Genomic DNA, 25,867 nt, shown 5'->3' with positions numbered 1-25,867 from the left:
ACTTTTCCTTATTGTAGTTCTTATACTCAGGAGCAATAATGACTGATGAAATAGAAACTGATAAAACCTTTGAGAACATTACAACTCTAACAAAATCTAAAGGAAAATGCTGAGAGAAGGTGCATGCAAGGTGGAGAGGAATAGCCTTACATTAGCAGTCTGCACCTCTTCCTGCCAAGGTGACTCCATAGCATTCACACTTCTCCACAGAGGATAGAAAAGACCATACATTATGTGAACCTCTCATTTACTTCCTGCTACTCCATCCCTCCATCTCTCCCCTTATATTTATTCTTTCTGTCCTGTTAGTATGGATGAGATACACTTTCTCCTAGCGAAGATCACTCTACTTTTGCATTAGAGTCCATCATTCTAGGATATTGCTTTAGCACATACCTTCTTCCTGCCTTGTTTCTTTCCTCTTTTCTTCATCTCTTTTTCATCACATACAGTTATCCTATTGTATCTCCTTCTACTTACAAACCGTCATAGCTATCCTGGTTGCATTTCTTTTTTCAGCTCTACTACCCCATTTTATTTCATTAGTCTAAAGAAAAACTTTCCAAATTGTTATGTGTACTTATAGTTTCCAATTTTTCTCTTCGCATTTTTTAATTGAAGACACTCAAATCATCACAGAGTTATCCTGAAGAATAAACAAAATGACCCATGTAGAATTAATAATTGTTTCTGACACTTGGCTAATATAAAAAAATTGCAGCCATTTAGTTTTTTATATAATTGGTATATAACATGACTTTAACTAACACTGAATATATATAACTCATAAACATGTTGCACTGGATAAAAAAAGAGATAAAAGAATCTTAGATCTCAAAGAGATTTATAAAGGTTAGTCCTAATTTCTGCATAGATTGTATTAAGAATATTCCAGAAGGAGATATTTGAAAATAAATTGCCAAAGGAGATTTTACTCTCAACTTTTTCCAGCAATTATTCTCAGAAAGTTTGATTTTCTAGGAGTTTAATCTCATTCCCTCTTGTGTTGTCAAGAATAGGGGGAAAAAAGAAAGCAGTTATTCACATTTGTCAATCTTGATGTAGGCCTCTTGTTGAAAGAATAAAAAGTCTTAAAACTGTCTTCCTATTATCTGTTAAGGAGTGGATTCCTTTATTTAATGTAGAAACCTTAAGATTCAATTCTTTATTATATTTTAAAAGGGATAATTGTTATTACTTAAAAATTTTTAATGTCACATAGACAATACTAATGTTAGTTTCCTCATCTGTTGATTATATTAAGGTGAGGTAAGAAGATAGTCATTAAAATATTCAATGACGATGGCACCATCATATCAATGTCTTAACTTGCAAATGGTTCAGGGAATTTTTTTTGCAATACTTGCAAATTTCTACATATTTAGGATTGGTTCAAGGTTTAAAAAATATGTAAAATACAATTTTAAGGAAAATAATGTGGCCTTGAATGTATAAAAAAGCCTATATAATTCAATAAGAAAAAGCTAATGCTATTGAAAAGTCGATAAAGACTATGAATGGGCAGTTCATGGCTGAGAATCCATTAAACATATGAAAAATGGTGAACCTTTTTTTAAGAGTATGAACCAGTTGTAAGGCAAATAAAGATACTGAAGCAGGCTAGAGACCCCCATGCAGAAGACCCTTGCCATAATTAAGCTTCTCCTCTAGTGGGAAGGATTTTTACAGAGAGTATCAGCAGGAGGTCTGCAGGAAGAATTTGTGGTTTGAAGCTTCCTCTTTCTTGTAAATGCCAGGTTTGCACACAAAAGGTGTGATAGAGTTAGAATCTACAGGGAAGCTTGTTGTGCAAAAAGAAATCATCTGTTTTCTTGGTGAAAACTTATACAACCCCTATCTGACCTAAAAAACACTTTCTGAGAACTCAAAGAAAAAAAAAATTAATTACTTTAATGTAAAACCTTTATACCCTCCTTCCAGTGGGTATAAAGTTCAAAGAATTTCCAAAAATCTTCCTTCAGAGGAAGAATTTTTTAGATGATAGCGCCCTCTGGACCTGTTGTCAGTAAACCTGCTTCCTGAAATTTCTTTGGGTGTGCAACCTCTTCTCTTCTACTTCAATACTATTTCTCAGTCTTCTGATTCTCAAAATCTAAGACAGCTCTAAGTGTTATCTGACAGCAGAAACTCTTATACACTTAATGTGGCAAATGTTTCAACCAGTTAATATAAGGTTAAAAAATGTGTATTCCATATGACCTTATAATTTCTTTTATAAGACAGTGCCCTAGAAAAATTTTCATACATGTATAAGAATTTTTATTGCACTATTGCATATAGTGGTAAAAAGGTAAAAAAAATCCTTTCATGTAAAAATGAGCAAATTATTTGTTCAATTATTTAGTAGACAATACTTAAATTAATAAATTTACCAGTGTGAACAGTTCTCAAAAACAGAACATGAAGAAGCAAGTTGCAGAATGATAGATATAGTATGATACCATGTCTAAAGCCTAAGAACATTAGAGACTAATGTGTGTATATATATATATATATATATATATATATATATACACACAGTTTTGCATATTACATATGTAATAAAAGTATAAATACATGGAATGGTAATCACCAAATTTAAGATTTGCTTTGGAGAGAGAGCAAGAGAAAAGGGACCAGGAAGGGAGTGAACCAGGGAGCTTCACTTCATTTGATGTATTGCTTAAGCTTGGTGACCAGTATTTGTAACATTATTCTGTATGGTTTGCCTGCCTGCCTGCCCACACGCTGGCCCTTTCTTCCTTCATTCCTTCCTTCCTTTCCTTTCTTGTACCATGGATTGAACCCAGGGGTGCTTTACCACTTAGCTACATTTCTAGCCCTTTTTCATTTTTTATTTTGAGACAGAGTCTGGTTAAGTTGATGAGGCTGGCTTTGAACTTGTGATCCTCCTACCTCAGCCTCCTTCCTGAGCCACTGGGATTACAGGCATACACCACTGTGCCTGGCTCTATTTTTGTGTGTATGAAATATTTGTTAGTTTTGTATGAAATATTTGTTAGTTTTGTGTGTATGAAATATTTGTTAGTTTTGTGTGTATGAAATATTTGTTAGTTTTGCATTTCCTTCTTTGTGCTTCTAAATGATTTTCATTTCTGTTCTTTTTAATATTCCCTCTCCATTTCTACATTTATCTTTTCCTTGCCTGGATTTCATAATATGGTTTTTTTTTTCCATAATGTGTCATGGGTACTTTGTTTTCTGAGTTCTTGCATAGAAGATGGGGTCTTTTGCCTTTATGTTTAATTTTGGCAAGTATAGATTCTTATTTTTGCTTTTTCTTAGAATTTTGTAGTCATTTGTGGACCCCCAAATAATGTTTCTCTTACTATTGACTTTGAAAACAACTAAAATACAGATGTAAGGAACAAAAAGATGATATTTACAATGTCAGTTTTATTACTGATTTAAAAAACAAAATCAAATGATGATAACAACAAAAAATAAACAACCCTGAATTTAAAGGCATAGCTTAGCTCTGAAACAAAATGAATTTCTTAATATAACAACTCAAAATGAAACTTACTCCCCAATATCAGCCTGCCCTGTTGTAATTACCACTGATGGAATACAAGTCAGAACGTATCTTTTATACACATAAAACTTCAGCAAGAGAGAAAGGAAGGGAATGAACCAGTCAGGTTCAGTTTTATTAATCAGGTAAGTGACTCCTTTTCTCTTGGGGCTGGTTGAATAAGAGGTAGGAAAAGAAGGCAAGAATGTTCTTTTAACTGAAGTTCCTCCGTATGAAAGATAAGGCCAGGGAATTGGAGGGTCCCTTCAGACATTGCTCTGCTAACAGCTAGGTTCTGCTGTTCATATTAGAGAACTCTCAGGCTAATCAGATTGTTATGCCACACATAGGATAACTTGTTTCTTCATGGATGTTCAATGGTTTTTTCCTTTGTTTTTGAATTTTAGTAACATTTTAAGGATATTTTTTAGGGTTAAATGCTGTGTATCAGGTTTTTTTCCTGAGATAGAGTGTATTCCTTTTTATAGAGAAGTTTTATCTCATTATATGTTCATTTTTTGGTTCCATTTGTTTTTTCTGAGGAGCTGAAATCATGTATGTATTAGATCTTTGTTTTCCATGTCTGGTATCTTCTCCATAGTTACTTTCATATCTTTATACTTCATTTTGAATGATTTTGTCTTGTCTGTTTCCCATGTTTTACTGTGTTTTCCCTTTTGCTCATTATGGTTTTGTTTTGTTTTTAGTATCTTAATCTCTACGGTATTTTTCCAGTGAGGATGTTTGCTACAATCACTTTGAAATAGCAGAAAACTGAGTAACCCTTACTACTGTTTCTTTGGGGAATTCCTTTGGTTACCTGTGTTTATCATTGCATTTAGCTTATGTACCTTTCCTCCTTTTATCTCCTTTATCTACCTTAAGTCCAGTGTCACTTTATTTCTGATTGCTTTTAGAGTGTATCTTTCCTCAAATTTTATACCTATCAAGAATTTAATGTGACTCCCAGTGAGGCCATTTAAGCCATTTCTTTGTTGAAACCTAACATTTTCAGCTTCCCCTGCCTACTTTCATCTCACTTTACCTCCAGTGAACTCCCCATTTAGAGGGCTAATTCTTATACAGTGATATCATTTTATAATGGCTTCTTCTTCAGCTCTTCTTTCTTTGTCCATCTGCAGTGTTTAACATTTTACTAGCTTTTCCCTGGCCCATCCATGTCTGTGGGTCTTACCTCCATTCAAAGAATCATTGGATAGCTTGACTAAATTCTTATAGTTGATTTGAAAAACAGGGTTTCCTGATAATATGCTAAGGTGTCAACTATCTGGTCCTTTGCTTACTTGTTTGTTTGTTTGTTTGTTTCCAGTACTTGGGATCATAAGCAGGGTCTCCTGCATGCTAGGTCAGTCTCACTAAGTTCTTTAGGCTGATTTTGAACTCCTGCCTCAGCTTCCCAAGGAGCTGAGATATTAGGCAGGTGCCTCCATGTGTGGCTTTATCTCTTCTTCATTTTGGTTTATCTACTACATTTGATATGTTGCTTTATAATCTCTTTTGATATTTTATGTGATTCTTTATATCTTTGAAGGAAAATTTTTACTACTCATTATTTGTTCTCATTTTTGTTGACTTTCAAGAGAAGACAGTAGGAAAATAAATTTACTCCACTATCATTAAGTCACCTGCAAATATTATCTTTGAGGAATTCTCAGCTTCTTTTATCATTTCAATAAAACTTAGTTTGTGACACAATTTAGTTTCTTGAGTGTATTAAAATTTATACTGGCATCAGTTTTTCACTTTAATTATTCTTTCTCTCCCTTTATCCAGCTGTTCTCTGTTCAGTCAATTATTTCTGTAATGTTTTTATCTTCAATAAGATGTATTTAACTTATGAGGATAAAATCTTTATGTTCCAGCAGCTCAGGAGGCTAAAGCAGACGGATCACGAGTTCTAAGTCAGCCTCAGCCACTTAGTGAGGTCCTAAGCAACTCAGCAAGACCCTGTCTCCAAATAAAATACAAAAAGGGCTGAGAGTTTGACTCAGTGGTTAAGCACCCCTGGGCTCAATCCCTGGTACCCCAAAAACCCCCCCCAAAAAAACAAAAACAAAACACTTCATGTTCTGTTAGAAAGAAAAATCAGTCCTCTAGAAATATTTGAAGGAATAATTAATGATTGTGATCTTGTCTATTTTTTCAAAGTAAATACAAGCAGATAATAATAGCTTATATTTCTGCTTGTATTTACTTTCAGAGTAATAGGTTGATGGGTCCCATAATTCTTTTTTTTTAAACCTATCATTTATTTTCCAGGAATTTGATTTATATTTTCTAATTTTCTTTCTTTCTTTGTTTGGTACCCAGCATTGAATTCAGGGGCACTTAACCACTGAGCCACAGCCATAGACCTCTTAATTTTTTATTTTGATACAGGGTCTCACTGAGTTGTTTAGGGCCTTGCTAATTTGCTGAGGCTGGATTTGAATTTGTCATCCTTCTGCCTCAGCCTCCTGAGCTGCTGGGATTACAGGCATGCGCTACTGCGCCTGACCATATTTTGTGATATTCACAAAGGTACTCCATATCCTTTCCTTATTGTTACGAGTTCATTCTTTTTTTTAAAAAATATTTTTATTAGTACATTGAATTCATTCTTGATAAGACAAGTGCAGATTGTGAAAGTATTATGTCTTCATTTCTTTTATGTCTTCCCTCACTAGTGTTTGTACAATACTGCAAATAATGTTAAAAACAAGTTGGATCTGTATTTTAAAGAGGAATTAATACTTTTAAAGCCAACAATCTCCTAGATTTCTCTTTTTCATCATTTTCTACTATAATCGACTTAAAAAATAGCATCTATGTGCTTAAGGTACATATAATTATTTTTTAATATAAGATTTGTTATAGACTAGAGCAAGGCAGTTCACATGCACAGAGTGGCTCTGGTTTTCTTAATCACATCTTCTTTAAAAAGCAGGAATGTAGACATTAGTGTAGACTGATATTTTATGCCTTTCATTTTGGGTTTAATTTTTTTTCATAGTGAAACATTTCAAATCTGTCCAAATAGCTTTGTGTGTTTGTATTACATACAAGAACATTCTTAGACATTCTTATTCTCAAGAAATTTAATACTGATATATTAATATTACTTAATATCAGTCTTTATTCAAAAACTTTCAGATCTCCAAAAGAAAGTTTTTTGATACTAGAGATTGAACCCAGGCTTGCTCGACCACTAAGTTGTATTCCCAGGCCTTTTTATATTTTATTTCGAGAAAGGGTATCGCTAAGTTGTCCAGGCTGGCCTCTAACTTGCCATCCTCCTGTCTCAGCCTACCTCTGACTAGGTCACAGGTTTGTCACCATGTGCAGCTCTAAAATGTTCTTTATAGATGTTTTTCTTTAGTAGATCAAGGGTCACACTTTTTTAAAACTGTTGGTTATGTTGTCTCTACTGTCCTTTATTTGAAAACAGTCCTTTTTTGTTTTTTTATGGCCTTATTTGGATTTGTCTGAATATTTTCTTAATGATTCAGTTTAGGGTAAACATACTGATGGTGAAGTAATGTTCATTTATTTTTAGTGTACTCCTCATTTTTCCGTGCTGTTCATTGCAAGATCCCAGTGTATACTTGAAACTGCAAATAGTAGTGAACTCATGTGTACTGTTTTTATCCTACAAATTCATACCTATGTTAAAATTTAATTTATAAGTTAGGCATAGTAGGGATTAGCAACAATTAATAATAAAATAAAACAATTAAAACAATATACTATAATAAAATTGTCAGTATCACTATTCTTGCTTTTGGGAGCCACTATTAAGTAAGTCACTCGAATACTAGCGATGTGATACTTCAATGATTGATCTGTTAACCAAGGTGGCTACTAAGTGACAGATGGGCAGATAGCATATACAGTATGGATTTGCTGGACAACGAATGATGCAGTTCCCGAGCAGGATGGAGTCATGATAGCAAGAGATTTCATAATGTTACTCAGAATCTTATGTAATCAAACATGAATTTTTTCATTTCTGAAAATTTCTATTTAATATTTTTGGATCACAGTTGGCTGTGGGTAACTGAAACCACACAAAGTGAAACCAAAGATGAGGCAGACTAATATACTGTATGTTATATCAGAAAACAGCAAAACTATGTCAGTTTGTCTCACTATTGCTGGTGCTGAATCACTTCATTAAAATGATGTATGCCAGATTGTCCCTTGTAAGAATGTTCTATCTATAATTAGTAATTTAATGGTGCATACTTTGAGACTATTTGAATATCTCGTTTCCTATAATATTTCACCTTGTATTTTGTATTTATTGGTAATCTTTCTTCAGTTAACCCTTGTTGCAAACTAGTTGTTGCAAACAGGCATTTTTTTCTGTCATTCCTTCTGCATTCATTATCTGACAGTTTTGTGTAAAGGTCAGTTTCTTTCCTTTTTAGATGTTTGATTTTCACTATAAAGTCATGAATTATTTTTTGATTATTGTTATAATCCATTATCATCAGTATTATTTTGGATGGCCAGATTGTCCCCAATTTGTTTTGTGGATGTCCCTTCTAGTCAAATTCATGCATCCTTTAATCAATTTCCTTTTGTCTTTGAATACTTCTTTATTCTCTCACACAATATGTACCAGATTCACCTTGTATTTTCATTATTCCAGATAGAAAATTTCTCTTTTCTCTTCAATAAACCCTGATTGGTTGGTTGGTTTTTGCAGTAGGGAGGTTGGTGATTAGAAATCAAAATTTGGATACTAGATACGTTTATTGCTATTGAGAAACCATTCTCTCTGTTTTTCTAGTGAACAGAGTTGGGAAATACCTGTAATCCCCATTACATGTTTAAACCTTTAGTCTGTTAACAATGAGGACCTTCATTTGCTCTATTCTAAAATAAACCTGAATGCTTGTTGCAGGATTACTCCATCAATACTACATTTAGCAAAATACCCATTAAGTTCATCATTCCTGTTGATGTACACCATCTATTTATCCAGTGTATCCTCTCTGTATATTCTGTGCTCCCATTTGTCACTTTCTGCCCATCAGAGATCTCACTGAAGTTACTATTCCGTGATTAAAAAGTACTTGAATTGTTTTCCCTCATGTGGTTGTATTATTAATTCCATGTGCAGATAGTTTTGTTTCTATATTTGTTTATATTTTGGTTTAGGGTTTGCTTTTTTCATTTTAAATTTGCTTTTGGAATATTTGAAATATTTGTATGTATACAAAATATTTTGGAATATGTAAAACATTTGCGTTAGTCACAAAGACCCATTTCTATCTCTGTAACTTTCATCTTGTTTCATTTCCCACCACCCTTGTCTCCCTTTTAGAAAACCATTTTCATTAATTTCATTGGAGTGTGTGTGTGTGTGTGTGTGTGTGTGTGTGTGTGATTTCTTAAACACAAAAGGTTTTCTCTTTTATGTTACTCATAAGAAATTAGTTTTTTAAAGAAGGAGCTTCTCATTTTTTTAGCTTTCGTATGCTTTCAAAGTAGCATAGATTTTGCTGTATTTGGAAAGTTTTATTTTTCATATTTCTTTGTCCTTTATAACCAGGAGGTCCTGGGCGATCTACCATGCCAACCCCAGGAAATACTGCAGCTTTTCGTGCTTCCCTCTGGACCAATATGGAGAAACTTATGGATCATATCTGTGCTGTTTGTGGACAGGTAAATATTTCACAGGATGCAAAGAACATTGATTATTAACTCCTGGTTATTTGAAATTGTATGATTTGGAGCAGGTGTTTTAAAATGTGAGCATTCAGCCAGGTCTAGTGGCCCACTCTTGGAATTCCAATCATTCTGGAGGCTGAATTGGGAGGACCACAAAAGGCCAGCCCAGGCAACTTAGTGAGATACTGTCTTAAAATAAAAAATAATTTTAAGCAAATACTTACTAGCTGAGCAGCCTTGAGTTCAATCCTCCCCCCAGTACACAATCTCTGAGCATTCAAAACACTTCCATTAACTGATTGTAATGTATGTAAAGCTGTAGCATAATGCCATTTCCTTTCCCTTATACACAGAATTGTTTGTCATTGATGTCAGCAGCAATACTATTTTCAGGGTAGTTTCTGAAATGTACCTTGTTTTTTCTACTACCTTAGCTTCACATTTGTTTTATTTAAAAATACCGTATTATATATACTCTCCCCTCTTTTTCCCTTTTTTAGGTGCAGCATCTACAAAAAGTATTAACCAAGAAGAGGGATCCTGTTTCACACATTTGTTTCATTGATGAAATAGTTAAGGTATGTTTAGACAAAGATATTTTTACATCTTCCTTTCAGAAGTTAGAAAGGTATGTACAAGGATCTTTTGTGTTTTTCCCTTTCAGTGTCTGCATGTTCATTGGCAGTAGAAAAATGTATTTTTGACAACTATCCTGTATTCCTTTTAATTTAAATATAAACATGTTTGTTTTACAGTAGATGCTTGCGGCAATACTATTTGTGGATTAATTTTCTGAAATGCACTACTAATTTACCATTTTCTGTCATATAAATAATCACTCATAATGTTTTTTAAGTTCCTCTAGGGAATAAGATGAAAATTTTTGGTAAAGAAGATATTTAAATAGTGTTCATTATAATATGTTCATTTTAGGATATAGGACCCAATTATTTGTTCATTTTTTCCATAAAGTATATTGCTTTATTTATTTTCCATGTTCTAAAATCTCCCTCTGTCATTTGCCAATCTGCTAGCCTCATAGGTTGTAAGAATTTCTTCCAAGCATAGGAATCCTTGATCCTACATCTTATACATAAGTTTTGATGTGTTTTGCATAATTATTAATAGAATAATTAATTTGTTTGTATTCTATTTATCATTAAATTATAATGTCTAGTACTCTAAAGAAAAAGTTTTTTCAGGTTTCCAGCATCATAGTATAGGTAGTTTCATATGTAAATTCACAAGTTTTAAATATTTTCTATTCTATAGTGAGATAATTTGTCACCCCAAGTTTGGTGATTTACTGAAACATTTATAGGCTCCAACCTACAGTTGTACTCAGAAATATGATTTATTTCAGTGAAAGGATATGAACCATAAGCAGCAAGGTCCAATGGAAACCAGGTACAAGCTTCCAGGAATCCTTGGTGTCTGGAGTTACACAAGACTGGTTTAATTCCTCCAACAGCAAGTTGTGACAGCATGATGGGATGCTTCTACTAAGGAAGTCCTCCTTGAGGGTGCTGTCCTGGGTTTTTCTCAGGGACTAGTGACTGCCTAAGATGTATCAGAATTCTAGACTCACTGAAGAAAAGCAGATGTTCAGCATAAACTACATTGTTTATACAGCTTAGATAAAGTGAGCAACTCTTACCGGTTAGAGACTCATGGTATCCCTTTCAAAACCAAGGACTGAGCTTGCAGGTTGACCTTTCTATGGCCATCTCAAATCTACTATATTAGTTATTTTGTGCATAGTTTACTTACATTAGTACATATTTATTTACTTAACCCTTATTTCTACTTGACTTTCAGTTGTGTGAAAGAAGCAATAAGGTATTTTTGTCAATTTGTGAAGTCATTAACTTTCTTGCATTTGCTAATGGATAGGATAATTAATATCAGACCTTCATTTTTATAGGCAAACAACTAACTACATGTGTGCTGTTTTCATCCATTTATTGTGATTTGGTCTATCTTTACACATAGATTAATTCACTTAGTCTCTGTGGGCAGTGGCCTCATTTAAAGCTTTTACTATTTAAATACTTTGAGTTTTTAATTCCTTTTTAACAGCTTGTCTACAAAAAAACATAAGAATAATTCTAATTAAACCATTATATTCAAGAGAGTCTATAAAGAAAAGATTAAAATAAGGGTCACATGTTTTCTTTCATGTAGAAGTTAAAGAGGAAAAAGAAGAGAAAGGTAGGGGGATCTCATTGAAATGGAAGGGAGATCATTAGAATAGAGGAAAGGGATCAGGGGAAGGGAGGGAAGGAGGGAGGGACAGGAAAATAATGGATAATGATGATGTTGGCCAAATTATATTGCTATATTGTGTGAATATATGAATATGTAACAAATCCCACCATTATGTACAGCTGTAATGCACCAGTAAAAATGGAAAGGAAAAGATTAAATTAAAGAAGTAATAGTGCTTCTAAAGAGGCTTATGTTTGTGATATTACATTGGGCAGATTTTCCGCATAAAAACTCAGATCACTGCTTTTCAACAATAAATTATTATACTAAATGAACATTGGCGATTTGTATAAGCCAGATTTTAAATGCTTTGGTTCAGTGAGTTTGTATGTCACTATAAACTGTGGTGAAATTTCTGTACCAAATGCCTTTTTTGGGGGCTACAGGATACTGGGGATAGAACTCAGGGGCACTTAACCACTTAGCCACATCCCAGCCCTATTTTATATTTTATTTAGAGATGGGGACTCACAGAGTTGCTTAGCTCCTTGCTTTTGCTGAGGATGGATTTGAACTTGTGATGCTCCTGTCTCAGCCTTCAGAGCTGCTGGGATTATAGGCATGCTCTCCTGCACCTGGCTGTACTTAATTTAGGTCTTGCTATCTTGTTTCATTTATACAAAAAGTTTAATTTTATGTTTTCCTTTGTTAAATACTTTTTCTAATTATTGTCCTCTTGCTGTAGTTTAATACCTGTAGATTTTTTTTAAAAAAATTTGTTTTTGTTTTATAGAGCAGCTTTAAGTCATAAAAATGTTGAGCACAAAGTATGAATGTTATGCGTTATGCAAATCCCATGTAACTGTACATACAAAACTAAAACTAAGAGCAAAATTCTCATGTAACTGTGAATTTAGTTAATATATGAATAGTTCTTCATCATTCATAACAAATGCATCACATCAGTGCAAGGTGCACAATGTATTATGGAAAAGTGTAATATCACGTGTCTGCCATTAGAGTATTATTCAGAATAGGCTTACCAGTTTTAATTACCCCACAAACCCCCCTACTCCCTACCTATTCTCGCCTTTCCAAAATTCCTCTCCACCCTCTGGCAACCACTGATTCATGTCTCTAAGTTGTCCTTTTTCAAAATGTTATATAATTGGAGTTATACAGTTTTGTAACCTTTTCAGACAGGCTTCTTTCACTTAGAAATTTGCATTTAAAGGTCCTGCAGATGCTTGGATTGCATCTTTTATCATTGGACAGAATCCCTTTGTATGCATATACCTCTGTTTATTTATCCATTTACCTGTTGAAAGACATCTTCATTGCTTCTAAATTTTGCATTTGTAAGTAAAGCTGTTTTAAACATTATTGTGTAGTTTTCAATCGTTTTTTAAGTCTGTGGGGTTTTTAGTTCATTTGGGTAAATAAGAGTGTGCACTTGCTAGATCATATAATTGGACTTCATTTAGCTTATGAAGAAACTGCCAAACTGTTAGAAGTAGCTGTCTCATTTTTCATTCCCACTAGAAAAGAAAGTGAGTTCTTGATGCTACATCTATCATCATTTGATATTGACACTGTTTGGGATTTTAGATATTTCAGTCGTTATGTTGTGGTATCTCATAATTTTAATTTGCATTTGCCTATGGATTTTTATAAAATTATGTTTATGGAACATTTTTTCTAAAGTTCTAAGACATTTTTATGCAGGAAAAAACTGGCCTGCCACACCCATTATTTATAGTATTTATATGTTGTAATCTAGATTATAGTTATTGTTGAGATTCTTTTTAAATATTTTTAAATAATCTACAATAATTATCTTAAAAGTAAGGTAGATTTTTAGCATTCGGAAAACTGATTCTTATAAGTCTTCTTTCTTTAGACCTGTTCAAGCAGTGTCAAAGGCAACATAGTATAGTGATTAAGAAGGTAAGCCTTGGTATCACAAAGCTAAGCTTTGTCAATACTGATTATGCATAGGTTATATAATCATTGAGAATCTCAGATATCAAATAGCGATGGTAATACTAATTGTAGAACTTAGTATTAATGAGAGAAAATGAATCAAAATGTAGACTTAATTTTAATCTGAAATTTATATTTAGGGTTCATAAACTGACTAAAAATGTTAAGTACAAAAAGAAACCTGCCATATAAAGGTCACATTTAAAAAATGTTTTAATAACATAATTTGCCTATTATTAATTCATGAAAAGTATCAAAAATTTAAATCAGTGATCTTACTGTTTAAACAAGTCAATATCAAATACTCTAAATATATCAAGATTATCTGTCTCATTTAAATAAAGTGATTTATGATCTCACATATGGTAATTTTATAGGTATAAAAATAGTGAAAATAGCTTTCCTTATTTGTGTGCTATCAAATCTTGTGAGAATTATTAATTCATTTATATTCTTTTTTTTTTTTAATCAGGGAAAGGTAAACATTTGGACTTATTTTAAAGCTTTTAGTTTTCAACTTAATGTTATGAAATCTGCCTTGGTGTTTGCTAAGTTATTGATTTTTTTTCCTTCATAATTTTTTATTGGTACATTATAGTTGTACATAATGGTGGGGTTATTCGTTACCCATTCGTACATGCAGACAATACAACAATATAGTTTGCCCAGTATCATTCCCCAGTGTTTCCCCTTCAAAGTTGTTCTTTAGGAAGATGGCATTTGGTGGTAGGGAAAGGACAGGAGGTTTGAGTGATATTAGTTTTCTACAACATGATGCTTTAACTTAGAGAGTAGTAAAGATTTTACTGTAAACTCAGTATAAAAGATATAGGGTTTTCTTTCTGCAACATTTACAAATAATTGAATAGTGGCCATTGTGTGTAGTAGAGTATAACCTAGAGTCAGTGGTTCTCATAAACCTGGGCTCCACCTGCACCACTGAATTCATTTCTAGGAGTGGGCCAGAGTCTTGGAAAAGTTCTTTCAGGTGATTCTGGTTATAGTCCACTGAAGTAATATATGTTCATTTAGTATTGAATTTAAAATTATGAGAGAAATATCATGCCTGTATAAAACAATTTAAGATTATAGACAACATGTTACATATCGTAAAGAATACAATCAGTTCTTGATTATTTTTAATGACAGGAAATAATAACACCCAAAATGAACACTGCCAATAGAATCTTGTAACATAGTTACATGAATCTAGCTGTATCAAATCTTGGGTCAAATCATGTATTTAAAAATATTTCTAATTCAAAGCCAGTCAGCCTCAGCAACTTAACGAGGCCCTAAGCAACTCAACAAGACCCTGTCTCTAAATTAAATATAAAAAGGGGCTGGGGATGTGGTTCACTGATTAAACACCCCTGGGTTCAATCCCTACAAACAGAGAAATGAAAAATTGTACTCCATTTGTGTACAGTGAATCAAAATGCATTCTGCTATCATGTATAACTAAACAGAACAAATAATTAAAAAGAAGTTTCATTCAGGGGCAACTGTAGCATATCAGGAATTTACTACACACTGAATTTTTGTTTTGTTGTTATTGTTGTTGTTGTTTGTTTAAAGACAGAATCTTTACTAATTGCTAAGGCTGGCCTTCAACTTGTGATCTACCTGCCTCAGCCTCTTAAGTAGCTGGGATCAAAGAATAGCTGGGGGTTGGAGATATAGCTCAGTCGGTAGAGTTCTTGCCTTGCAAGCACAAGGCCCTGGGTTCAATCCCCAGCACCAAAAAAAAAAAAGAGAGTAGCTGGGATTACAAGTATGTACCAGCTCACCAGTTGAAGTATTTTTAAGCTATTGATTTTTAAATAACAGAAAGAACTGTATGTACTAGTGTTCACTGTTTCTGTAATTAATTAGTTGAGAAGGATTTTTGTTAGATGTCTATTATGTCGAAGAATCTAAAAAAATCATAATTGGGTTAAATATAAAATAGATGAAAAAATCATATCAAATATAATAAAAATTAGGGATATTTTAAGTATAGAACCTTTTAAAATTGAGGTAACTTAAATTGAAGTAATTATTTTGTTTTCTGCTAAATTTAATTGCCTGGATGACTTGTAAAATGAGACTATTATCTTCAGTTCATAGGATCATTTGAAAAGATTCTTATTTATTCATATAATTTATGACATTTTGTGCTTAATATTCTTTTTCTGTTACTTATATTTTCTAAATCTGCACAAATGGATAGATCATTTCTTTTTTAAGTGAGAATTTTAGACTAATTTTTGGAAATTTAGAAGTTTAATTTTGATAACTGTTAAAACCAGTTAAGAGTTCACTATGTAATTATTAATACTGTGTATAAAGCTTTGCTTGAAATGAATGTAGCAAATTATTGACCAATTTTTCAGAAACACATAGTGGAAAACAGGTTGTAGATTCTCATCTGCAGAATTAAGCCAGTTTGCTGTGTGTAGGAGTACAGATATGATACTTTTCATTTTCTAAGCCAGCAGTTTTTATTGTCTAACAATCTTTTAATCTGTGTGTAGGATGCATTAGGCTAAATTTGGAATGTGTTCAGGATTTTGAGCAGCTATAGTACTAATGAGAATTTTAACTATGAAAAAGAATGTGTTTTCTTTTACCCTTTTAGAGATATCAAATAATTTAATAATAGCATTACTCTCTCTACTTAGAAAACTTTAAGGGCACCTAAATTTGAAATTGTTTAACATTGTAAGTAAAATGTTCATCTCATCTATCTGAGCCATCTCAACTTGAAAAATTGAATAGTAAGATATTTTAAGTCAGATATTATCAGTAAATATTCTTTATGTTAGGTGATTTCCACTCTTACTGAGTGTAGGGTCCAGTTATTCTTAAAGACCCTGTCACTACAGTACAAGCAAACTCTCTATATGTTAGAAAAACATAATTTTAAATGCTCCATCAAACTTTCAGAGAGTAAAGGCATCTTGGGGTGGGGGTGGTTCACACAAGTGTATATACATATACAGAAAATAGTTGAGACTACAGTGAGGATTTGTGAGCTCTAAGGGAATGCAAAAGTTGGGATTGCCCTGGGTCAAATGTCAGTGATGGGATGTGTACTTCCAGGCTTTGGGTTTCTAGCACATTAGAAGAGTAAACTTAAGAGTTTTATATTAATGAGTTCTCAGAAAGGCTTTTTGGACTATACGTTTTTGTTAAGTTAGTGTTTTTGTGAGGGAGTGTGTTCTGGGGCTTCCTATTATATCTTGTGGATATCATTCAATTTTTTCAAAAACATTGTAAAAAATTATCTTTTTTGATTTCTGCCTCTTTCTAAAGAAAGAAAGAATGGGCAAATGTTTACTTACTCTTTGGTTGGTAAAAAGATGGGAAAGAAATAATACATAGATAGTTTAATTTCATGCTGGTGTGGTGGTGCATGCCTGTAATCCCAGTGGCTCAGAGGGCTGAGGCAGGAGGATTGTGAGTTCAAATCCAGTCTCAGCAAAGGTGAGGTGCTAAGCAACTTTGTGAGATCCTGTCTCTAAATAAAATAGGAAATAGGACTGGGGATGTGGCTCAGTGATTGAGTGCCCCTGAGTTTAATTGCTGGTAACCCCCTCCCCCCACAGAAAAACCTAATTTCATGTAGTTCGTGACTTAGTATGTCAGTTTTACTGACTAGAGGGAATTTTATCAAAATATGCTAATTTATTGATACTTTAAAGCAAGCATTATAGTATTTCTCTTTAATCAACTTAACTCTCTTGACTTCTATAACATAAGCTGAAGATCCTTAACAATCTAAACTTGAATTTTAATCAATTTTTAAATATATGTTAAAATGGATGTTTTGTATATACATCCCTTATGATGTGTGTAAATTTATCTTTATAATCCATTACATCCCAATAAATCCCTTATGATGAATGTAACCCCATCAAATCCATCATAAGGTGAAAATATACTGTTTAAAATGTATTTTGTGTACCTCACCTGTAAAATATCATAGCTTATCAAGGCAGAACACCACAGAGTGTTGTTTTTTTACCCTCATAATTACATGGCTAACTTGGAGCTGTGATTTGCTGGTGCTGCTCACCATCTTGAGAGAATATCATCATGCATATTGCTAACCCAGGAAAAGATCATATGCTTGATTTTAGATGCTTGTGTGATATCCAAGTGTAGATGTTATTTAGGCAGTTTATAAGAATCTGGAGCTCAGAAGAGTCCTGGGATAGAGACATAAATTTGGGAGACCTCAGTTATTGATGACAAGGGTAGGAATGTAGCTCAGTGGTATAGAACTTCCCTAGCATGTGGGAGACCCTGTGTTGAATCTCCAGCAGTTTGTGGGGAGGAGGGGTGAGAAGGGAAGAAAGAAACAAAAAAAGGAAAAGAAAGAAAGAATAAAACAGAAAGGGTAGTAATAGATGTCAGTAGAAGCTTGCCTAGCATATGTCCAATTTCCTCCAGTACTGGGAAGAAAAAAAGCAACTTACAATATTTATGTAGAATCCTATTTTCCTAAGTCATGTATACATTTTGAGATGGGGAAAGATAGTATAATTTCTACCTATACATTTTTTAAAGTCCTTTAAACTATTTCTTTGTATTTTATATTGTACATTTTTATGTTAATCATGCTTGTAATTTATAAACAAGTAAATATATGTTAGAGTGTGAATGCGATGAGGGAAGCTTAGGGAACAGTGATGGAGGAGAGTATGATTCTAAATTGAATTTCAGGGACAATTCAAAAAAATTGAATTTTACTGATTGAATTTTTAAAATACTAGTTAACCATGCATTCTAAACAGGGGTAATGTTAACCTTAAGAGGGAGAAAAGAGTTCTAGTTTCTAGTTCTAGTTCTAGTTTTGGGGAACGATAGAGACACAAATTTCGGATACTACAATAGTTTATTGCCTCCAAAATTGAATCCCGTTCTACAAAATCTTATTCCTTAGTATTTAACTTCACTTCTTAGGGAGAAACTAAATTTTAAATAAATTACATATGGCTGCAGTGTATAATCACCATGTATAGCATATAATTATGCCTACATATAATATGTGTATTATATATAACTATAGTTAATTCTTTAATTTTATTTTTAGGGGGAGTGATGATAAAGAAAAATGATTGATACATACTGCAGTAAATTGTTGGGAAAGGTTTTAAAACCCTTTCACACTGTAGCTTAACAATGATCTCTAGGGAAGAGTGTGGGATCTGGAATTTCATTTTGAAGTGAGCTATTATTTTTTACCCCACGTATTGCAGTATCAAATATCTTTACATTGAGAATTGACTATTCTGTTTAGAATTAACACTTAAATGTCTATATTATTCTCAAATATTCAAAAGAAAAAAGAAAGCATCACTTTTGATCCTTTCATCCTGAGATAACTGTGTTAACATTTTGGAAGACATTTCAATAGAAGAGTCTTTCTATTGAATGGTATACACGTCCCAAGGTGTTTTGTTTTGTTTGTTTTGTGATGTTGTTGATCAACCCAGGGTTCCTTTCATGCTCGGCAAGCACTGTACCACTGAACTCCACACACAACACCCCCACCATCATTTTTATAAGTTCTGTTTGTTCCACTTTCAGGACGTATTGATAATGTGACTACTCTTCTTTATTTCCCACTACCACCTTAGTCTTAGTGTTTTATAAAACTAAGTGTATTATGACTTGAGTTTTTCTTTTCTCTCTGAACAAAATACATAAAAAGTCAATATTTGGATTTTTCACTGAAATTCTTTTTATTATATAAGATTTTTCATTTTGCTCTATGGTATTGAAGTCCCTATTTAATTTCTGTCTTCTTTCTTTTATAATCAGACACAGCAAAATATTTCCCCTTAAAGAGTATTTTTCAGCAAAAGGAATCTTTTCTTTGTCCTCTTGTATTTGCCATGCTAGGATTCCTCTGCTTTGACTCCAGAAGATAATTAAGAACTAACTTAAGGGGGCTGGGGTTGTAGCTCAGTGGTAGAGCACTTGCCTAGCATTTATGAGACACTGGGTTCAATTCTCAGCACCACATATAAATAAATAGAGGTCCACTGACAACTCAAAAAATGTTTTAAAAGAAACTAACTTAAAATTCATGTATACTTGGTGTCTTTGATAAAGTCTGCAGGCTTCCTTATTCACAAAGTGATCTCCTCATAGAGATCTCTGGCACAGACTTTTTGTTAAGTCTTTTATATCTTCTTTTCTTTTGATTTTAACTTGGCTCCCTTGGCTTTCCTCTAACCTCTTTTCAATAAGCATACTGTCTTAGAAACACTTTATCAAGGACCAAAGAGTGATATTGCGGATTCCCCCTCTCCCCACGCCCCCTGTCTCAAAGGTAGAGGTAGATCGTATCTTCTTTCTCATGCTCATCCTTCTTCTCTTGCTTCTGCATCTACTCATCTCTTTCTTTTCTTCCATGGTCAACCTCTGTCTTCCTCCTCCTTCTCAGTGGCCTACCATCTAAGAACAAACAAATAAACAACAATAACAAACCTGAGTCCTTTAATTCTCTCTCAGTACTTCTTTCTTTCATGCAGTTTTGGTAAGCTACCTTGTATCTCTACTTCCCTATTTCTGTTTTGTCCCAAATTGCCGAAATCAAACTTTCGCTCAACCCTAACAATTCTTAATGCAGTCTTCTGATCCAGTTCCTAAATCCTGCCTACTTCTTAAGCCCTGTTTAACTACTATTGAGTTGATTGACCATTTCTCCTGCCTTAAATTTCTCCCTCCTCAGCTACTTTCACTCTTCAGAATTTTTCATTGATTCTTCTTTTTCCCTCTGCCCCTCCTTTTAAAGTGCTTTATTTATACAATTTGAAACACCATAGCAACTATAAAATTAAAGTATAGGACACTGATATCTGGGAAAGCTCACATATGCTAACAGTTTCTACCACCTCCAGATGCTGATTTCATGTAAATCTGTTTCTTTAGCCTTAGTCTAGAGATTTCCACATGGACACCTGACAGGTTTCAGAGACCCAAGTCTACAGGTCTGTCTACCTGATGCTCCTTCTGAAGTTTCATTTTACTTGCACATTCTTTGTTTCTGGTCCTTTACAAACATGTCTAGTCCTAGTCCTTCATAAATACATGTAAATCTTCTTATGGCCTACTCTTGGAACTTCTCTATTCCTTTGGCCATAGAAAAGCCCCTTTCACCTAGATTTTTTTTTTTTTTTTTCAGTGAATTCCTAACTGATCTTGTTGCCTACAGGCTCACCAGTACCCCATATACTACTATTCATCTTCCATGTTACTATCAAGGTGATTTTTCCTAAAACACAAACTTGATCATGATATTCTTTCATAGAAACCCTTAATAGTTGACTAGTGTCTTCTGATGAATTCATTTGTCCTTTGATCTAACCCTTGTCTTCCTCTTCATTCTTACCTACTCCCTTTCTCTTAGATGTTCACTGTTTACTCTTGGAATGAGGCACTTTTTCATATCTCTGTTTGATATTTATCTCTCTGTCTGGAATACTCTCTACTTAATATTTACCATACAGTATAGGAGAAATGTTTAAAAACAATTGACAACTGACTGGTGTTTAAAACTGAAGACTGTCATAAACATTTAACCTAAACTCTGTGCTGAGGTAAGATTAATTTTATTGGAAATATTAATTTGGGATAACCTACATCTATTTCTGGAACCATGAAAAGTTTGTTGGTGTTTGGCCTTGACAATACAATCATAGATGACAATAGTTATACCTGGATTGTGCAATGTGCTTCAGACAGAAAACTCTGATTGAACTACAAGATTCTTATCAAAAAGGATTTTGGATAGAACTTATGAACCTTTAAGCATTTTATGACTTTATGAGTCTTTAAGTATTTGGGAGATGAAGGTGTAAGAAAAAAATGAAATGAAAGGAGCAGTGACATCAATACCTTTCACTTCAGGGATGGTGGAACTTTTCAACTTTATAAGAAAGAATAAGGATAAATTTGATTGCAACATTATTTCAGATTCAAATTCGGTCTTCATAGATTGGATTTTAGAAGCTGCCAGTTTTCATGACATATTTGCTAAAGCGTTTGCAAGTCCAGCAGCTTTTGATAGCAATTGTCATCTCACTGTAGAAAATTATCATGCTTATTCTTACAATAGGAGCCCAAAGAGTCTTTGCAAAAATGTAGTTTTGGTAGAATTTGTGAAAAACAGTTATGACAGGGAGTGAATTATGCACAAATTGTTTATAAAGGTGATAGTGACAATGATGTTTGTCCAGTAACCTTTTAAAAAGAAGAATGATGTTGCCATGCTACGGTAAAGATATACTTTGCAGAAAACTCTTACCAGAATGTCTCAAAATCTTGAACCTGTGGAATTTTCTATTGTAGTTTGGACTTCAGGTTTTGAAACAATTTCTCATTTACCATTTCTAATAAAGGAGTAATGTAACAACAACAAAAAATCAATGAGAAAAGCAAAGATGAAGGCCAACTTATAATTCTAAATATTAGATTAATCCAAACACAAATGTTTTGTTATTCCTCTATATTCCACATTTATTCTACTTATATGAATAATATGTATCTGATTTTGGTGTTGTGGTATTGGGATTTGAGCTCAGAGTTCTGTACCACTGAGCAACATCCCTAGCCCTTTTTACTTTTTGTTTTGAATCAGGGTCTCACTTTATTGCTGTCTAAGCCTTCCAGGTAGCTGGGATCATAGGTATATGCCACCATGCTAAGCTCCAAGTTATTTTAAATAGCAGACTTTTCCCTGAGTAGATATAATAACACAACTGCATTGAACTACATGAAAAATAAGACAGTATTACTTATAAATTATAAATAGATTAATGTCAAATATCAGTTGACATCTAATCAAATTATTAAAATTAATTTTGTTTCAAAATACATAGGAGCAAGTACATATCAAGTTAATTTGATTTGAAACCATGAAATTTTTTTGTATCTTTTTATTTTTTCTTACTTTATGTAAGAAATTATATTTGTGGGGCTGGGGAGATAGCTCAGTCGGTAGAGTGCTTGCCTTGCAAACACAAAACCCTGGGGTTCGATCCCCAGCACCAAAAAAAAAAAAAAAAGAAATTATATTTGTATAATGTATTATAGTTTTGACCATAACATTTTGATAATGCTTTGATAATTAAAATGAAAATATTTTACTCTATATTTTGGCACAATATATATGTACTGTATATTTATTATGTATGCCACAAACCTATATATTATGTACCTACACATCTGTAAATACTTAATACTTATATCTATTTTGTTTTAACCTACTCTTCTACTTACAAATCCACTTTTTTTCTTATTATTTCTTACACCTTTCATAACCCTCTGAATCTGCTTCATCTTTTTTCATCTAAGAACATTTCATATCCATTCTTCTTCCGATAACTATCTGTCCTCTTGTATCTTTGGTAACTGGCTCTAGCTCTTAATATATTTTATTTATTCATTTATTTGTTTTGGCACTGGGAATTAAATCGGGGATGTTTTACCATGGAGCTACCTACCCAGTGACTTGCTGAGGGTTTTGCGAAGTTGCTGAGGCTGACCTAGAACTTGTGATTTTCCTGCCTCTGTCTCCTCTGTTGCTGGGATTTTAGGCATGTGCCATTGTGCTCAACCTCTAGGTCTTAAGTTATGACAAATCCTTAGAATTGACTGATTAAGTAAAATTGATTCATTCATTTATTCAATAATTGTTTTAGGGTTCCTCAGAGAAACAAAACTAAAAAGAGGTAGATGGTTACATAGCTAGAGTGTTAGATTTGCAAGGAATTGACTCACCAGATTATGAAGACTGATAAGCTTCAAGATCTAAATTCAGCAAGAGACAGAGCCAGGGGAGCTGATGATATAGTTCAGTTCAAGGACTGGTAGAGTCCATACCCAGGAAGAGCCAACGTTGTTCCAAGTTGGAAGGCAATAAAATGTTTCAACCCAGATGCAGTTAGGGAGAATTTTCTTTTACTCCAGCCATTTTGTTCTATTTAAGGTCTTCAACTAATGTCATATAGCCCACTCACATTGAGGAAGGCACTCTGTTTTACTCAGTCTGCTGATTCAAATGTATTTTTGTTTCATTTTGTTTTTATCTCCTCTATTTAAATTAATTTTTAATTTGTTCTAATTAGTTGTACATGACAGTAAAATGATTTTGATAGATCATACATAAATGGAGTATAATTTCTCATTTTTTGATTGTACATATTGTAGGATCACATCAGTCATGCAGTCATATAGATACATGAGGTAATAATGTCTGTTTCACTCTACTGTCCTTCCTACTCCTATACCCCTTCCCCTCTGTTCACTCCCCTCTACCCAATATAAAGTAACTCTATTCTTCCTTAGCCACCCCACCTTATGGTAAATTAACATCTGCATATCAGGGAAAACATTTGGCCTTTGGTTTTTTGGGTTTGGCTTAGTTTACTCAGCATATTCTCCAACCCCATCCATTTACCAGCAAATGTCATAATTTCATTCTTCTTTAAAGCTGAATAGTATTCTATTGTGTATATATACCACATTTTCTTTATCCATTCATCTGTTGAAGGGCATCTGGGTGGTTCCACAATGTAGCTATTGTGAACTGAGCTGCTATAAACATTGATGCGGCTGCGTCACTGTAGTATGCTGATTTTAAGTCCTTTGGGTATAAATCAAGGAGTTGGATAACTGGGTCAAATGGTGGTTCCATTCCAGTTTTTGAGGAATCTCCATACTACTTTATATAATAGTTGCACCATTTTGCATTCCCACCAGCATTGTGTAAGTTTACCTTTTTTTCCCACATCCTCGCCAACAGTTATTTTGTTGCTTGTATTCCTGATTCAAATGTTAATTTCATCCAGACCCACCTTTACAGACACACCCAGAATAATTTCTGACCAAATATCTGGGCATCCCATAGCCCAGTGAAGTTAATGCATAAAATTAATCAACACAGAATAATTTATTAGGTATAAGATTATATACGCTGAAGATACAAGAATGATCAAGATAAATAATTATTTTAATTGTAAATTAAAAATAGTAGCAATGTTGATATAGGACCTACTGTCCCAGGCACTATTTTAAACACTTCATAAGTATTAACTCACTAAGTTTTCATATCAAATATAGAGATGGCTTTCCATTTTACAGATAAGAAAGCTGAGGTATAGAGAAAGTAACCTATCCAAAGTCCAAAGTCACACAGTAATAAATGGTAATCAGAATTTGAACATTTGTATTATGACTTCCTTAATAAATTATGCCTGATCATTCTCTTGCTTTTCCAATTGTTAACTGGTATTTTCACTGTGTATACTATTATACAAACACTGATAACCTGGTGGTTGCTTGAGTTAGGCTTAACCTACATAACTAATACTTATTTAGGAAGTAATTATATAACAGTATGCTCAGATTGTGATATTGATGTTTATTTAATTTATAAATTCTTGAAAGTTAGAATTCTAAATTATTTTTTTACCAGTAGCCTCAGAAAATATATTTGAATTTTGGTCTTTGAAAAGTGAGAAATATGAGATCATATCAGATTAAAACTGTTTTTGGAAAAAAAAATAAATGTAACCTTTGATAGACTTGAAATCAGAATCTGTAGCACTCAAGCCACTAGGGAAGATAAAAGCAAACAAAATGATTCTACAGAACACAAAGGAACCAGAAAGACAGCATAATATGAAATGATGAAAGCAAGAAAAACCTATTAGCTAAATATATTTGGGTTATAATTTCTTACTAAATCACAACAAGTGTGTTTAAAAATAGAATTAAAATATTACTTTTAAGAGTCACATCAAAAAGCAAATAACAGAATAAAATAAAGGGATTGATAAACATTTCTCAGAGGAAAGCAGAAGAGAGAGTAATCATTTCAGATTGATAAGACAAATAATGGCATATTGGAAAAAAGCAAGTATCACATACTTTCAATTTGAAATTTGAAATAATGGATAATTGTCAGGGAAAATATAATTAATTGAAGAAGTAAAATATATGAATAAATCAATTCCCTTTACATTTTCTTTAGTTGTCAACAGATTACCTTAAAAATATTTATACTATTTTAACTAATAAAATTCCTTCACATTCTTGTGGAATTAAAATATATTGGCCTATGATAATTGTCTGAAATATATATTAAAATAACCTTTTCTAATCAAGAAAGTAATTTATTTCTTGAGTCATGTTTAACTCCTTCCAAAATAAACAACTAGAGGTCTTGGAGATGTAGTTCAGTGGAGGAGCACTTGCCTTTCTTGTCCAAGACCCTGGGTTTGATCCCCAACACCACAAAAACAAACAAAATAGCTAGGTAGTTCTATGAACACACATGCATATGCTAAAAAAGGAAAATTGGATCAGTGTTGGCTGAAGAATGCAAATGCTAAAATTTTAGACATGAAAGCAAATTATTATTGTTAAAATAATTATCTGCATTATGAAACTGAATAGGTAAGA

At 33.1% G+C, this 25,867-nt stretch overlaps 1 protein-coding gene and 1 pseudogene across 1 annotated transcript in view; both read left to right on the top strand.

Moving 5' to 3' along the window:
* The window catches only part of Cog5 (component of oligomeric golgi complex 5), a 332,336-nt gene that overhangs the window by 184,285 nt on the left and 122,184 nt on the right, over window positions 1–25,867 (top strand). Inside the window, exons 9-10 of the mRNA XM_047560136.1 lie at window positions 9,096–9,208; window positions 9,715–9,792. Of these exons, the coding sequence (XP_047416092.1) occupies window positions 9,096–9,208; window positions 9,715–9,792 (191 nt within the window). The remainder of the gene's footprint in view (window positions 1–9,095; window positions 9,209–9,714; window positions 9,793–25,867) is intronic.
* LOC124990296 (pyridoxal phosphate phosphatase PHOSPHO2-like) lies at window positions 21,060–21,807 on the top strand (annotated as a pseudogene).

Source organism: Sciurus carolinensis, chromosome 8 (assembly GCF_902686445.1).
Source record: "Sciurus carolinensis chromosome 8, mSciCar1.2, whole genome shotgun sequence".
Lineage (NCBI taxonomy): Eukaryota > Metazoa > Chordata > Mammalia > Rodentia > Sciuridae > Sciurus > Sciurus carolinensis.
The sequence above is the reverse complement of the archived record's forward strand: the minus strand, read 5'-3'. Positions and strand labels throughout refer to the sequence as shown.